Source organism: Arachis ipaensis, chromosome B6 (assembly GCF_059453495.1).
Source record: "Arachis ipaensis isolate K30076 ecotype BB chromosome B6, ASM5945349v1, whole genome shotgun sequence".
Classification (NCBI taxonomy): domain Eukaryota; kingdom Viridiplantae; phylum Streptophyta; class Magnoliopsida; order Fabales; family Fabaceae; genus Arachis; species Arachis ipaensis.
Window position 1 is genome coordinate 72,073,469 of NC_142441.1, and position 14,469 is coordinate 72,087,937.

The 14,469-nt window shown below is 34.5% G+C and overlaps 2 protein-coding genes across 2 annotated transcripts; one reads left to right on the plus strand and one right to left on the minus strand.

Moving 5' to 3' along the window:
- Positions 1-245: 245 nt before the first annotated feature.
- Positions 246-8,532, minus strand: LOC107605330 (metacaspase-1). Its single transcript, XM_016307182.3, has 5 exons — positions 7,890-8,532; positions 5,378-5,711; positions 3,062-3,182; positions 2,755-2,970; positions 246-504 (listed from the first exon to the last, which is right to left on the minus strand). The coding sequence occupies exons 1-5, from the start codon at positions 8,260-8,262 to the stop codon at positions 445-447; spliced, it is 1,104 nt and encodes a 367-aa protein (XP_016162668.1). The 5' UTR covers positions 8,263-8,532; the 3' UTR covers positions 246-444.
- Positions 8,533-12,845: 4,313 nt separating this feature from the next.
- LOC107647614 (zinc finger BED domain-containing protein RICESLEEPER 2-like) lies at positions 12,846-13,967 on the plus strand. Its single transcript, XM_088490725.1, has one exon. It carries the CDS (start codon positions 12,846-12,848, stop codon positions 13,965-13,967), a length of 1,122 nt encoding a protein of 373 aa, XP_088346851.1.
- The last annotated feature ends 502 nt before the right edge of the window (positions 13,968-14,469 follow it).

Below are 14,469 nucleotides of genomic sequence, written 5' to 3' on the forward strand. Positions count from 1 at the left end.
CTCAATTCCTTCCATGTACACTTTCTTCTATAGTATAAAACACAAGCTTCTTATCTTTTCTGACTTTTCGATCAACCACTTTTAATATTAGAAATGGTGCAGAAATGGTGCGTATAACATTTCTCTTTCTGCTATTGACTACTATTCTAATAAAATCCAATAATCTAGATTCATCTCTCACCCTTATTACAAACTATTACTCTAGTAACACAAGATATATATAAATGTAGAAATGAAATCCAAGATTTGCAGCAACTCAACAATAAGCTTAGATCAGGATCAAATTCACAAGGGCATATGTAAATTCAGTAAAATACATCCTACCGTGTTTCCAAAAAATATGAACTTCCTTATAATACTATCGTTTATCATTGTAATTATTAATACACTCATGTACAAGGGTTAAGGGCAGTGCCAAAAGAATTGTATATAGAACTCCAAACATCATAAATGAAATGGTTTTGTATACACATCGAACGGTTCACAAGCTGTCAGCTGTGGTTCCTGTTGAAAGAAAGAAAAGGCAAAAGAAAAGTAATAAAGAGGAGTCAGTTCAACTATACGAGCATCTCAATACACAGATAGATGCTACAGGCGACACTGAGAATTAATGAATCCAGATTATGGAGCATCCTTCTACAAGGGGAAGGAGTTCCAAGTTCCAACACAACTTGAGAAAATAAGGAAATGTTTGGTATGTGTTTTCATTTTTAATATTTCTTGTTTTTAATATTGTGAAGTAAAGAGTAAAAACATAGATATGATTTAAGGTGGAAATTCACGTGCAAATTGTCTTCACGTAAAGTTGATAGTTGAGAACTGTAAGATGATTTAAATGATTCGACGAAATTGTTGTCTAACCATTCTCAACTATTAAGTTTACATGAAGATAACTGCATGTGAGTTTTCATCATGATTTGATTGCTATAACAATTTTTTCTTCTTTCTTTATTAAAATCTAAAAATAGAGACCATTGAAAATGAACATCAAAAAGAGTTTTTTAAACCAAACAAACCCTAAATTTCACCAAGTTGAAATCCCTAAATAGCCATATTTCTTAAAAGTTATTACTAAATTGCCATTATTTTTAAATTATTTATCAAAAAGTCACTATTTTGACATGGTGGAAAATTTTATTTCTTTTAATGCTGACGTGGAGGTGCATTTCCCATAATACCTCCATGCCAACACAAAAAGTAATAAATATTGCCACATAACAAAACAATGGCATATCGATAAATTGATACATAATTAAAAACAGTGACAATTCTGTAATAAATTTTGAAAATTATGGCATTAAGGGATTTCAGGCCCCCCCTTACTTTTATCTGACCAAAAGACCAAACAAACAAACAAATATGTAACTCAGATTCACTTAGTCCTCGGAAGATTTTGACATGGAACAAGTCTATAAAAGTATTTACATTATTCTTTGAATGTTTGACAACAAATAGATCCATAAAATTTAATAGTTTGGTCCCTTCAAAATGCATGACATTAAATAATTTCCTGAATGCTCATACTTTATTGAGAACCAAAATATTGGACAAATATCGCATGCATCTTTTACCAATCAATATGATATCAAATTTTAACTTTCTGAATACATGTTTGATATCACATTTAAACTTTTAGTAGATTATTTAATGTCAACAAGCTTTTATCAATTATTTTAGGATTCTAACATATTTGGATAACTCTTTAAAAAATAATAAGAACTAAAAAGAAATGTTTTCAAAATTTTATTAGAAGCTTAGAAGAGTAGCTTTTGAGAAAATGATTTTAACTTGTTCAGTTTCACAAAGAATTCATGTTTCATAATAACCTCCTAAAAGTTGAAATACATGCACCCTAAGTACATTTAGGAACCAAAATGCATTTCATCTTTCTTTAATGTCATTCCCTATTTCAATATGTTTTAAAATATATATTGAAGATAGGGACTGAAATTAAATCATCTACCAATTTGCTCCACAGTAACTCTCTTAACACATACATAATCAACAACAATTAACTGATTAAGTAATACAATGTGTATCACACTAAAATTCAGACCGTGTAACACTATTTGTGACACATCATTCTTCATTTGTTATGCATAAAAGTGATTTGGGATCAAATTGGTATAAAACCAAAGGACCAAGAAAAAAAGTGATAAGCTATGAAGAAGGAACACTTCATTGAGTTATTATGTCTACATGTTAGACACATTTTGGACACTTTGATACTCATGTGACATGTATGTCTTTCTTGTCTAACTGTGTTTTGAATTAAAAAGAAAATACTTCTCCAAACACGCTTAGACACACTCAAATATGATTACGTATCAGCATGTCTAACCCTATTCTTATATATTTTTGAAATGAGTTTAGAAATATTATGTAATATTAATTATTAAAATAAAAATGATAAAAAAATCTTTAAATAATTAAAAATATTCAAAACATTTAAAAAGTTTATACTTCATATTTTATATATATGCCATCTTTCTGTGTCTGTTATGCCGGTGTCCGTACTTCATAAGTGATAAGAAGAAAGGGCTCTATTTGCCTAATCTGAAAAGTGACCTAAAAATGGTATTTGTACACTTTGTTTTATGGCAAACTTTGTATTTTCTTTCACATTTTACCAATCACTTTTAATACAAAAAATAGACAAAAAATAGATGTATAATAGAGGTGTATATAAAAGTAATCCGTATAACATTCTTCAAATTAAACATACGAATTTGAAATTAAGCTGCCCAAGCATACCTGTCTTAGTCCACCAATACCGCTGCCTCCAGTCAATAGCATGGAGAGGAGAGATGTAACTACACCACCACCTATAACATCACCATCATTGCCAACATTTCTGATGGCAGTGCGCATTGCATTCAGAATGCTTCCGTATGTAGTCCCATGACCACGCTCAATGGCTTGGATGAAACAAAACGTCATAGCCCCAGTTGATGTAATCTTTGAAAGTGCCTGTTTACAGGGATAATGATAAAAAAGATAAGCTATCTCAGGTAGAACTGTAACAATCTTGGACCCATCAATGTAATTTTTTGAGACTTACAGATGTATCAGCGGAAGTTTGATGATCATCACATCCACTAAAGGAGATAACTTCTCCACCAGCTGATCCTTTCCATGTACCTGACCTAGGGCGATGGTCCTCCCATACATACCGTCCACCCCTATACAAAGAAGCCAGAAACAGAGTGAATACTAGGGCAATGGTCCTGCCATACATTCTACCGTAAAGATTATTCAATGGGCTGGTTTCTTTGTGATTCTAGGACAAAAGTACCCCCTTTTTTTTCAAAAATAAATACTTATTTTTTGTTGAGTTATTTTTGTGCTTCAAAAAAAAAAAAAAGAAGCAGAAAATAAACAATTTTTCTGCACTTTCTGAAAAGTAGGTAGGGACCTTTTTCTACCAGAAGTAGAAGCAACTGAAGAGAGAGAATCTAAAAGATTAAGATTACCAATTTATCTCCACATATTTTTAAAAGGACAAATATATCGATGCAGAAAATATAAAAGCCTAACCACTATACAAATTCTTATGAGATTTTTTTTATTGCATTATGCTAAAAACGAGATTAAATTATAGTGAGTATTATTTGTTAGATCTATAAATTTAATTTCATTTCAAAATAAAAAAATGTATTAATATATCGAGAAAACGTGTTTTATATATATATATATATTAAAATAAAATATTTTTAACTAAGACATCATTTAAAAAGATAACATAGTATATAATAGCAAAATTTTATGTAATTATTGTATTTTATTCCAATAAGTAGATATATAATAAAATAATTACACCTTTTAAGTTTTCAAAAATACCATGTTATGTAAATAGTTTTTTTCCTCATGCTCCATAATAGTAATTTTATATTAAAAAATACTTAGATATTTGTCATATCCAAATACTTAAATGCTTATGATTCTAATTAAATGTACTTTTATAGACATATCCAAATACAAAATATTTTTCTACTACTACTTTTTGCTTTCGAAGAAATACCTCTCTAGACTGCACAAATCCAATATATATAAATAAAAGAAAGACCCTAGTTCTTTTGAAAGCACTAAACATACAAATACCACAACAAAGGCAAAACAAACATATATCCTGATTTCCTTCATCAAAAGGCTCCTTCCACCAGAGGTTGCATTTTTTTTTATTGCAAAACATACACACACACACAAACACTTGGTACATCAATGGACATAATTATCAAATCTTATCTATTTAATTTCTTTAGACTTAGCCAAACCAAATTACGTAAAGTTTTTCTCAAATTAAACTCAGTAAGTGAAGCTCCAACTTCCCAGGTTTACAATATTTCCTGCTCTGAACTCCTAATTTGGTATCACTCATCTTATTCCCATGAGTTTGATAACCATTGGCGTTAATAACCTATCCAAAGCATGCCTATAGCATATCTTCCATTTCATTCAACTAGCTTGAATCTTATCAGTGAAGTCACGGTTATTAACTCCATATGGAGCAGGGTTAGCCTAATAAATGCTATCATATACTCTTCTAGACTCAGCAAGGATTGCAACATTTCCAAAAAGCAAGCACTGAGCCATTGGCTTTGGGTTTTCAAACTAAAAAGGTGCGGATTCAATCAACCCTTGATAGAGACCTGATAGGAAAAATGCAAAATGAGTAAATGACTGAGTAAAACGTTACTTGTCATTCCCTTTTCTTACATATTCCTTTTCTATGGTTATCCTGTTACTTCTTGTAGTATCCCCATATGGGTTTTTCCAAGACGAAAGAAGCTCAAGCACATGTCATTTCGTATCTTTGCATTCACACTTTGCAATCGCAACATAGGCTTAAATGTTGACCTCTCCTAACAAAATAAAATCGGTTCTGATATGAGATATCTTACATTAAAATGCTCTCAATCACTATTTCCTATAGCTTCTTAGTGCAACAAACGAGTTTAATTTCTCTACAGTTTGCATAATGAAGCATGTCTTGTTTGCTCTAGCAAAGATATATCAAGGTGAGCTCCTCTTCAATTCATCTAGCATTTTCTTGCATTTCATTTACTTATTAGAGAAGGGGGGAAAGGTAAAATTTACAAGACATCGTAGGCTAAATTAGACAAAATGAACTTATTTAAATTAAAAAAAATGAATATATGAGTTGACAACAACAAAAAGATGTATCCACAAAAAAATATTGGTTATTGATCATTGCTGGAAGAATTATTGAATATCTAAAAAAGATTTTGGCAAATGCTTTTGTTTAAAGTTTTATCAGAAGATTTTCTAAAAATCATAATCCCATAGTCAATTCATAACAACCAAACCATGCAACTGGGAAGTAAATACAAAATATTTACTATGTAAGGAAGACAACCTGTCCATTCTGCAAAGAAATGGCAAATCCAGAACAGTGCCACTGTGGCAAGCATCAATTAGTGCATGCAGCCTAACCCCAGGTAGTAGAGGTCTAACAATTGTTGCATTAATCTCGTCATCTACAATCATGCCCTGTGTTTCAAAGTCAAGGGGGCATAATGTTTCATCATATCCATCAGCTTCATCACCACTATAGTTCCTTTGCTGTGACCCATGACCCGAATAATGAAAAACCAGCGAGTCCCCCGGTTGACATCCTTGTACAAGCCAAAACATAGCCATCCTCATGTTGTGCTTATTAGGAAATTTTGGGCCATAAGGATCTTCTTCTTCTGCATTTTGATATTAAAATTCAAAATAATGTAAAAGTAAACCAGCTTGACAAAAACAAATTAATTAAGGTGGCAAGGGAAAATGAAGCCTGCAAATTACTGTGATTTAATCAATAATATGAATTCTGTCAATTCTTATAATACATTTACTAACACGAGAATGAACTTAAAAGTATAAAAATGTTATGTGCAGTTGTGTTTAAGAGGGCTGCTGGTTAATGGAAAGTAATTAGACTATAAATTAGCAGCTGGTTTGTTTCTTGATAGACTGTAATCACTGTCCTTAGTTTAGTACGATGAAAAGTATCCTCATCCAAATGAGTGAGGAACTGTGAAAAATATTTTTAAATAATGTTAGACGGTTTTAGAAACCAAATTCCTCTGTGTTCTAGTGAAATGTCACCACATTTCCTATTTTGAAAACCTTACAATGCATCTAACCATTTTCATATATTTCTTCGAAGATGCTTTTAACTTGTAAGTTTTATTGATAATTGTGCATGGTGTTGGATATATTTTAGGCATGACAAATATGATATGATGATAATTTCTAAAACTTACAAACACATTGTTAAAATTAATTATGAACAAAAATGAGTATCTTAAATACATGAACTGGATGTACATGTAATAATACACACTAACAGAATGGCCATGCAGCAAGGAAAAACATTTATCTTGAGTAGCTGCACCTCATGAAAATTCCATAATATCAGTGGTGAGAAGTTGTTCTAACTAAATGATTCATCAAGGTATTAAATTTTATCCCACCTTGATACAACTTCAAATTTGTCTATCCTACTTTTAGATTTTATGCTAACCTGCTTTTGATGCATGTAGCCAATCCCATCTAGTGGACAAGGCTTTGCTGTTTACATTTTTAACCCTAATAATGATATAATTTTTAGAAAAGAGAAAAAATTGTAATATTAATTGTATTAAAAAACTATTTTGGTTGCTGCATCTGCCTCTTTTCCACCATTGCCTTCATGTTCTTGTCCCAATAGGTTACAAACCTCCTTGCTTAACCACCCAAATTCTATGTACAATCCCTTTACTTTTCATCACATAACAGAGCCTTCCAAAACAACAATAACCATTCAATAACACCATCTCATTCAAGGTCTTTCTCATTCTTTCTTCCTTTTTCCCATTATTTTTTAGGGGTTTTTAATTAATTTTAGGTTAAAAATATAGGCATATGTTGATTTTACTTAAAAGATGGGTTTATCTAGTTTGTTTGATGTTAATTGTGGAAGCTGCAACTTATTTCTTCACCCAGCAACAATGTTTATCTGCTGTGTTTGTCGGATCAAGCTCCTCTAAAGTGAGGGAGTCGGTAAACTGATAAAGTGTGAGGCTAATCACTCTTAAAATTACGATAGTGGGGTTCAGATATGATGGGAATTACAATTCAATGGTGATTAACCCTTACCTTATCACTTTACCAATCTCCCCACTTTAGAGGAGTTAAATTCGTGTTTCTCTACCGTTGTTGGATGTTACAATAGAATTATGGATAAAGATATCAAAACACAGAATTCATTTATCAATACAATAAGTTGTTTCAAACCATAGACTTGAATTTGAAATAGAGTTAGAAGTCATTTCTTAATAGAATTAGAATTCTTTTCTCACACTAAAAGCTTTCCAAACAAACGATCTATTGTGGAAGGAGATCACCTATCCACTACTATGTGATCCATCAGTTGTCCATGATTATCATGATTTGACATATTTGACTAAATTGTCCTCTAACGAATTTTAAGTTTTAGCTATCAATTTCACTGCACGGGAGTTTCCACCTCAATGGAAACAATAGAGAAACCCTACATGACCCATATTGGGAATGATGAGTTATCAAAGAGAGGAATGCATATGTCAACGAAGACACTAGACTGGGGACTCCTTGATTTGCCAAAAGGATAAGAAGACAAGTGACACTAAATGTAAATGATGACAGATGCAAGAACAGAGAAATTAATTAAACAATTGCTATCTTCCTAGGCTTTGAAGTAACTCATTAATTGTAAATGGAATAAGAGTAGAAATAAAAACTCTAAAATCATACATTACTGAGTAAATCGCAATTACAAGCAAAATTCCCAATTCCACTTCTTCCTACAATAATTGATTCCACCGAAAATTAAGCAACGAAAACAAGATCAGAGGAATTACCGGTGAGCATGATGATGCAAGATTCGGGGAAGTTGAACTTGTTCATGAGAAGGTATTTCATGCACTTGGCGTCATTGATGCAACCCTTCAATTCGTGCCGGGAGTATTTGTACGAAATGCCGACGACCACCGCCTTCTTGCGGCCGTGAGCATTCGGCGGGGGGCCCGGCGGTGCGTGGTTGTAGGGGGAAGGGGCCGTGTGCGGCGGCGGTGGAGGCGCGTGGGTCGATGAGTGTGGCTGGTGCGGGAGGGCGCGTGGGTCGGCAATATGAGTGACGGCATGGCACAACGCGCAGCGGATTGAGGTGGCGCCGGGTGGCAACTGCAGAGGCGTGTGGCAGCCAGAGCAGTTGACGAGCATGTTGCTGTACATGATTGCCTTGGTTAGGGGTAGAATTGGAATATGGTGTTTTCTCAGTTTGATGGAAGTGAAGGAGAAGGAAACAGAAGGTGGAGAGCGTGTGCGTTTATCAGTGATTGTTACCGACGGCGCAGTTTAGGTGAAGATCTGCGTTTGTGATCAGGGTAGTTGCCTGGGTGGGACACGGTTTCTAATTTCATTTATTTTGATTGGAAAGGAAAAAACTTGATCTCTGACTTTCTCTGTCTTTTCCGTAACTTTACATCTTTTTACAATGATTCTAGAATATCTTTTCGTACTACCTTGCGTTTTGTATTCATCTTTAAGAAAATGATTCGAAAAAATTAGTTACAAAATTATTCTAAATTTATTTCTCTAGTAAACAAACATGTGATATTAATACATGGAGCTTTTTTGGGGTGAAGAAAGTATAATCCGACCCTTTTTTTTTTTTTTAATTAAAGATAGAGAAATTTAAACTTGTAATTTTTAAATGAGTATGGAAAAATGATGTTATTTAAATAGTTGACAAATATAATTCAGACGTTGAAAAATCAGACAATAAATAAAGATATCCAAAAATATAAAAATCGGTTTGTAAATATCAAATTGTAGTAATTGAGACAAATTTAAATATAAATTAAATTATAATTATTTCACTTATTATACTGTTCTTTCTTATTATTATTTTAATTATTATTTCACTTATTATTACTGTTATTATTTTCATTAGTGTCGTTATTATCTTTATTGTTATTATTATAATATCTCTATTATTATTATTATTATTATTATTATTATTATTATTATTATTATTATTATTATTATTATTATTAGGGTTAAGTATTTTTTTCGTCCCTAAAATTTGGGGTGAAAATCAAATTCGTCCTCGATGTTTTTTTGTTATTAAAATCATCCTTAACATTACAAAACGTTATAAAACCGTCCTTTTTCTAATTATTGGACAAAATTACCCTTCATCTTAATTTCATCATTTACCTTCATTTCTTTTTTTCTTTCCACAACACAAACAAAGAGGTGGGAGAGCAAGAAATAAAGAAAAGCAAAGACCCAGAGAAAGAGAGAAAGAGAAGCAGAGACTCAGAGAGAAGGAAGCCTCGCCGCGCCTGGCCGTCGCCGTCGCGACTCACCGTCGCCGTCACAACATCGCGACTCCCCCTCGTAGCGCCGCGACTCCCCCTCATAGCAACGCGCCTGGCCCTCGCCCTCCTCGCGTTTTTCAATTTCGGATCTCCCTTTTCTCGGATTCATATCTCCCTTTTCTCCCTTCACCAACGACCATTTCGAATACCACTGGCGGCAGTTGTGACGCGAGCGCTCTTTCTCTGGGCGTGCTCTCTCTTTCTTCTTTCAATGGTGGTAGCAGCGGGATTGAGTGCCACTGTCGCTGTTGAAGAGTAGCGGTTTCAGAAGAAGAAGATTCACCGAACATGGAGTCTCCTTACCGGTCCTATCACCCTCTTCGGCGGTATAGTCACCACCGTCGCCGCCGCCAACTTCATCCTTGTCAAAAATGTAAAATCTTCTCCTTTTTTATTAATTCCCTCTTTTTTTTTTCATTAAGTGATTTTCGGTCGTTTTAGATCTTCCTTCTTCGAAAGGAACAATTTTGATTCGTTCTATGGAATCCGAATCTAAATCATGATATGGGTTCATAGAAAATTTTCAATTTTTTTGTTTTGTTCGTCACAGTTTCTGAGTTTTGTTTGTGCAATTATGGCTAGTTTCTGAGTGTTGTGCTCATGCTTGAAGGGGTTATTGATGTGCTAGTTCCTTCTTGCCCAACTTCTAATTCCATGTGACAAAAGAATGTTACTGTTGCTGGCTCCCCTGAATTGATTTATTAAATATAGTTATGTGCATTGTTGCTGCATTCTGTACTTTGTTGTTATTGTTGATTCTGTGTTGGTTTTGTTTGATTTTTTTGAAATTAAAAAAAAATAGTCGGTATTGTTGTTGTTAAAGATTTGGGTGGAGACTGGAGAGAGTGGAGTAGGAAGGAGGCTGAGGTAAACAATGGAGTGAGGAGGTTAAGGGAGAAAGATGATGATGAAGGGTATTTGAGTTGTTGTTGCCATTATTGGTGTTGTTTGGTGAAACTGTGGCCGTTCAAGGTGATTCCAAGTCCTGGCGACAAGCCCATGATCGTGGTGAACTACAAGGGAGAGGAAAAGCAATTCTCCGCTGAGGAAATCTCCTCCATGGTTCTCATGAAGATGAAGGATATTGCAGAAGCTTACCTAGGCTCCACCATCAAGAATGCCGTGGTCACTGTCCCTGCTTACTTCAATGACTCCCAACATCAAGTTACAAAAGATGCTGGCGTCATCTCTGGCCTCAATGTCATGCGTATCATCAGTGAGCCTACTGTTGCTGCCATTGCTTATGGCCTCGACAAGAAAGCTGGAAGCAGCAGCGAGAAGAATGTTTTAATCTGGTGTTGTAGTGGGTTCAGATTAAAGAGTGGTGTGGTAGTGGTGATGACTGATGATGCAGGGGATTAGTGGTGAGGACGGGAAGATTTTTTTTGTTTAAGGGTAAAATTATCCAAAAAATGTTATTTATGGACAAAAGGATGATTTTATAATGTTTTGTAACATTGAGGATGATTTTAATTAGGGGTGTAAGTTACCGAACCGGACCGAAAATTATTGCAAAACCGAACCGAAATTTACAACAACAGAGTAAATAACCAAAAAACCGATTTTTTGGTTTTTTTTCAAACTAAATCGATCGGTTCAGTAGTGTGTGTTTTTACTAAGTTTCCTTTTAACCTAGGAATAAAAGAGCCATTCAGCCACATCCCTAACTTTCTTCTTCTCCTTTTACGCGCAGCACACCCACAAAACACTTCCATCTCCCAGTCTTCCACCTCCGACCTCCATGCTTGAAAGAAGGAGAGCCTGAGGGAGCCAGAGAGTGCTGTCCGCTGTCAAGGAAGTCGCCTATCATCGCTTGAAGTCGTCTATTCATCGCCGTCGCAAGGTCGCCGTCGCAACAAACCCTAAGTCGAGCAGCACTCCAATCCAGTCCGTCGCCGAGCAGCAATCCAGTCGCCGAGCAGCAGTCTGTCGCCAAGCAGCAATCCAGTCGCCGAGAAACACTCCAGTGGCCGAGCAGTCCAACTCGAGCAGCACTCCAGTCGCCGAGTCCTCTCCTGCAAAAAGCAACTGAACAATGTCTTCTTCGGAGGTTAGAATTTGTCCTTAGTTATAATTTTTTTACAGTAATTAATGTATATATTGTCAATAAACTCACCATGTCTAAGTAATCTCAAAATTCTAGTCTGCAATATTTAAAGGTCTTGGCTTGCTACTTGCTAATCTTGTTGGATGAGTTTTGAATATTATGTATTTAATCTTGGTGTCTTTTTGAATATATATGTGTAGCTGGTTTATGGTCATTTAAATTCTGTTGATTGGCTTTAAAAATGAATTACTTATGGTTATGTTTATGAGCTACTTATGAGCTGCTTTGGTTTTGTTTATGAGCTGTTTAAAGATGAATTGTAAACCTAAATTTAGTAATGTGATTTTTAGCACCTGTTTCTATGTTCCCTGGGCATCCGAGATCATTGGTTATTAACGTATCATTAAGTATTCTCTTAAGAGCTTTCTAATTTAGTAATGGTTGGTGGGGGTGAAAATATTGAGTCCGTGGTACGTTCTTCAACGGACAGTGGCGTGCTTACCAAACCCCCGCCCCATCCTAGATCAAAGAAAAGGAAGGTTGATTCAACTAATGTGGGTGCAACTTCGAGAGTAACTCCTACAAATCCAGCTCCAAGCACTGTGGAAACTGATGAAGAGGATGGCAAGGATGATCCCAATGAAGTTAACAGAAAACCTTCTAGACCTAGATCTTAGACTTGGAAACACTTTACAAAGGATCCTAAGTCTAAGTCATCACATCCTAGGGCTAAATGTAATTGGTGTGGTGCATCATATGCATGTGACTCTCATAGAAATGGTACAACTAATATGCGTTATCATTATTTGAATCAATGTAAAAAATTTCCTAGGGATTCGGGTGACCCTAGTCAAACAATCCTTACCTTCCAACAAAAAAAAGAGGGTGAAGAGGTATTTACTACAGTTACTTTTGATGCTGAAATGTGTAGAAAAGCCCTTGTTAGGATGATAATTGTTGATGAGCTACCGTTCAAGTTTGTTAAGGGGGAGGGATTCAGATTCTATATGAGTATTGTGTAACCTAGATTTCCACTTCCGGGAAGGATTACTGTTGCTAAGGATTGTTGGAATCTTTATATTAGTGAGAAGAATAGGTTGAAAACTGTGTTCAAACAACCAAATCAATCTGTTTGTTTAACTACTTATTGTTGGACTTTTGTGCAAATTCTGAATTATATGTGTCTCACTGCTCATTACATTAATCATGATTGGAAATTGCAAAAGAGGATTATCAATTTTTGTCTTATTAAAAACCACAAGGGAGAAACAATTGGTAGAAAAATTGAGAGATGTCTTTTGGGGTGGGGGATATATAGAGTGTTCACAATTACTGTTGATAATGCTAGTTCTAATGATACTGCAATATCTTATCTAAGAACTAGAATGGAGGATTGGAATTTACATCCTTTGAAAAGAGAGCATTTGCATGTTAGGTGTTGTACACATATTCTTAATCTTGTTGTTAATGATGGATTGAAAGAGATGCATGAATCTATTAACAAGATAAGAAATGCTATTAGATATGTGCGTGCTTCCCCTAGTCGCATGAATAGGTTCAAAAATTTCATTAAGGAAGCTAGGATACAAGACAAGTGTACTGTTCAAATCAATGTTCCCACTAGATGGAACTCTACATACACCATACTTAAAAGTGGTTTGAAGTTTCAAAAGGCGTTCAAGATGCTAAGGGAGAGAGATACAGAATATGCTCTAATGCAATGTGGTATTCTGAGGAATATTGATTGGGACAATGCAAAATACTTTATGGAATTCTTGAAAATTTTTCATGATGTTACAAAGAGTGTGTCTGGTAGTTTGCTTGTGACTTCTTCTCAATATTTTTATGAGTTTTGTAAGATCTTGCGAGTGTTCAAGGCTTCTTGTGGTAATCGAGATCCATTACTTGGGAGTATGGCTGAGAGGATGAAGCTTAAGTATGACAAGTACTGGGGTAACATAAAAAATATCAATATGATGATTTTTGTTGTTGTAGTTGTTGATCCTAGATACAAGTTGAAGTTTGTGAACTTTAGCTTTGAAAAGCTATATGATAAGGATGACGCTGATTGTTTGGATGCAAAAGTGAAAGAGACATTCTCCAAGATGTTTGAATACTATGTGAATGCAAATAATGGGAGTAGATCTTTTACTTCAGCAACAATGGATGGTGCATCAGATGTGGGAGTACCTGATGGCGACATGGCTGGTGATTTTTTCAAGGAGGTACATTTTCATGAGATCATCAACAAGAATGAGGTGGATTTGTATTTGATGGATGGTTTAGAGAAGTCTCGTGATCAAAATACTTTTGACATATTGAATTGGTGGAAGGTAAATTCTAGCAAGTATCCTATATTATCCCAAATAGCTAGAGATGTCTTAGCAATGCCGGTCTCGACTGTTATTTCAGAATCAGCTTTTAGCACTGGTGGAAGAGTGCTTAACAACTATAGGAGTTCTTTAACTCCAAAGACAGTTGAGGCATTGATATGCACACAAAATTGACTTCGTGCTTCTCTAATGACGACTGATTTTGAGGAGCTTATTGAAGAGTTTGAGAAACTTGAATTAGGTATGCAAAAAAGAAATTTGTAGTTCCTTTCATGGTTTATGTTTATAATTTATAATCTATATTATGTTTATAATCTATATTGATTTTTTTGTTTTATTTTTGTAGAAATTGCACCAACCGAAGAAGATGATGATGAGTTTGGTGTGGATTCAGATTAAGCATGGTGGCTGTTTATTTTTTATTTGTTTTAAAGAGACTGTTTCGGTTTAAAGTGTGTTTATTTTTGTTATTTTGCTAGACATTTTTAATTGTCTTTGTTTTATGTTTAATTAAGTTGAATTTGTATTGAATTTGGATGTGATATACTCTTGTTATTCTAGTTTATTAAAGGTTTTAAACTTCATTTTATGGTAATTTAAATTATGATTATTAGGTGTAAAAAAATCGAAAAAACCGACCGAACCAAACCACTGTTGGTTCAGTTCGGTTCGATTC